Genomic DNA, 1,699 nt, shown 5'->3' with positions numbered 1-1,699 from the left:
TTGGAGCTGGAAAACCTCTAAAACATGCAGGATAGCGGCCCTCGAGGACTGGAGTTTGACACCCCTGCTATAGACCATACTCTATTTTCCAAGATGACAATGCTCGCCCCCACAGAGCGTGGTTTATAAGAGACTACCACCAGTCTGCAGGCAGTCCTGACCTCAACCCCATTGAACAAATATGGGATCAGCATTGTGTGACCAGACTGGTGACCAGTATGAGGAGGAGGAGCCAGGCAGTTGTGGCTGTGTATGGTTCTTCCACACATTACTGAGGCTTCTATTTGTAAATGAATAACTTGTTAAATTGTCAATATGTCTTTTTTTTCAAACTTCAATCATCCATTCGACCAAACACCAATGGAGTCAATGGCAGAATAARCTGTTTGGCATTAGCAGAGAGGATTCGGACAATTTTTTATGTGTGCAACCCACACACTCAGTTTAACAGGCCTTCCAGTGACTTATTGACAAGAAGCATTTTTACAACAAAGAAAAAATCTATTCAAGACAAATTTTCTTACTTTTTGTGTTAATTTTGTAGATAAATTACAAACATATTTTACTGAAGGATAGTCTCACCTGGGTTACACCTAGAAGGATCCTGGTTGTATGAATCTGTAAGGACACAGACAAAATTCACTTGTTTAAAAATAAACTAAAGAAAAAAATCAAACATGTATAAAAATGAAGAAGCAGATAAATATATTAGATGAATCCAAATATTTTAGATGACTAGTCAGATGGGTGACACTACTGAGGCAACAAGCCTAAAAGATTACAATGGTCAAGAAATATTTAAAATCCTTTTACACCACAATTTTTATAGACTACAGATTTTTAAATTCAACACAAAAACAGATTTTAGTTTATGTGGTCCCAGCTGTAGCTTAGATTTGATGAACATCTACACTGGATAGGCTCATGTTTTCATGTTTCCAGGTTTGTAAATTTGACTCTCCTCTGCTAATGAGTTTGTCCTTTTGTGAGCAGTGACTAATGACATCCTGACAGGCTAGTGCCTGCTTATGATTTATGCTCAAAAGTTCTGAACAACATTCAGACCAGAGTCTCACAGAAAAATCATTGGAAAACTTTTACGATCCACCCCAACAAAACCTCAGCAAATCAACAAGTCACATCAAGAGAAAAGCCCAAAGTCCCACTGTGCTAAGCCGAGCCAGGGCAGCTCACAGTTACAGAGGCGTATAGTTATGGAGATCAAGGGGATTGTGATGAAGGTTCTTTTTAAAGAGCTTGTTGGTCTTGGGCCTGTTTTGAGAAGCAGAAGACAGCAAATGTTTTGTCGAGTTTAAAGTGAGTGGGCCGTTTGTATCAACAAGCTCTTTGACAAAGTCAGTGGGAGAGAAATCAGAGGGGAAATGACTCATATTATCCATTTGTAAAAGAACAGAAACACAGTGGTAGTGTAGGAACATGGAACTGACCACATTTGTAATAAAGAAAATGAAATTTCCTTATTTAAAATATACAAAAGCCGAGAGCAACATATGTTGTTATCACGAAATAACGAGTATCGTTTTCTTGTGATAACGAGTTAATTTTCAGATGATTTTTCTCTTGTGCATCAATCAGCAACCATGAAGATGGCCTGGTCCCCTCAGCTGGTCATCAATGACGTTTTCTATCTATCTATCTATCTATCTATCTATCTATCTATCTATCTATCTATCTATCT

The 1,699-nt window shown here is 38.0% G+C and overlaps 1 protein-coding gene across 1 annotated transcript in view; it reads right to left on the bottom strand.

Moving 5' to 3' along the window:
* Positions 1-1,699, bottom strand: part of frzb (frizzled related protein) — a gene marked incomplete at both ends in the record, with an annotated part of 42,733 nt that overhangs the window by 18,845 nt on the left and 22,189 nt on the right. The window contains 1 exon segment of the mRNA XM_014029294.1: positions 583-618. Coding sequence (XP_013884748.1) covers positions 583-618 — 36 coding nt within the window.

This window comes from Austrofundulus limnaeus, unplaced genomic scaffold (genome assembly GCF_001266775.1).
Source record: "Austrofundulus limnaeus strain Quisiro unplaced genomic scaffold, Austrofundulus_limnaeus-1.0 Scaffold880, whole genome shotgun sequence".
NCBI classification, from domain to species: domain Eukaryota; kingdom Metazoa; phylum Chordata; class Actinopteri; order Cyprinodontiformes; family Rivulidae; genus Austrofundulus; species Austrofundulus limnaeus.
Note: the sequence above shows the minus strand (reverse complement) of the source record. Positions and strands in the feature narration are given on the sequence as shown.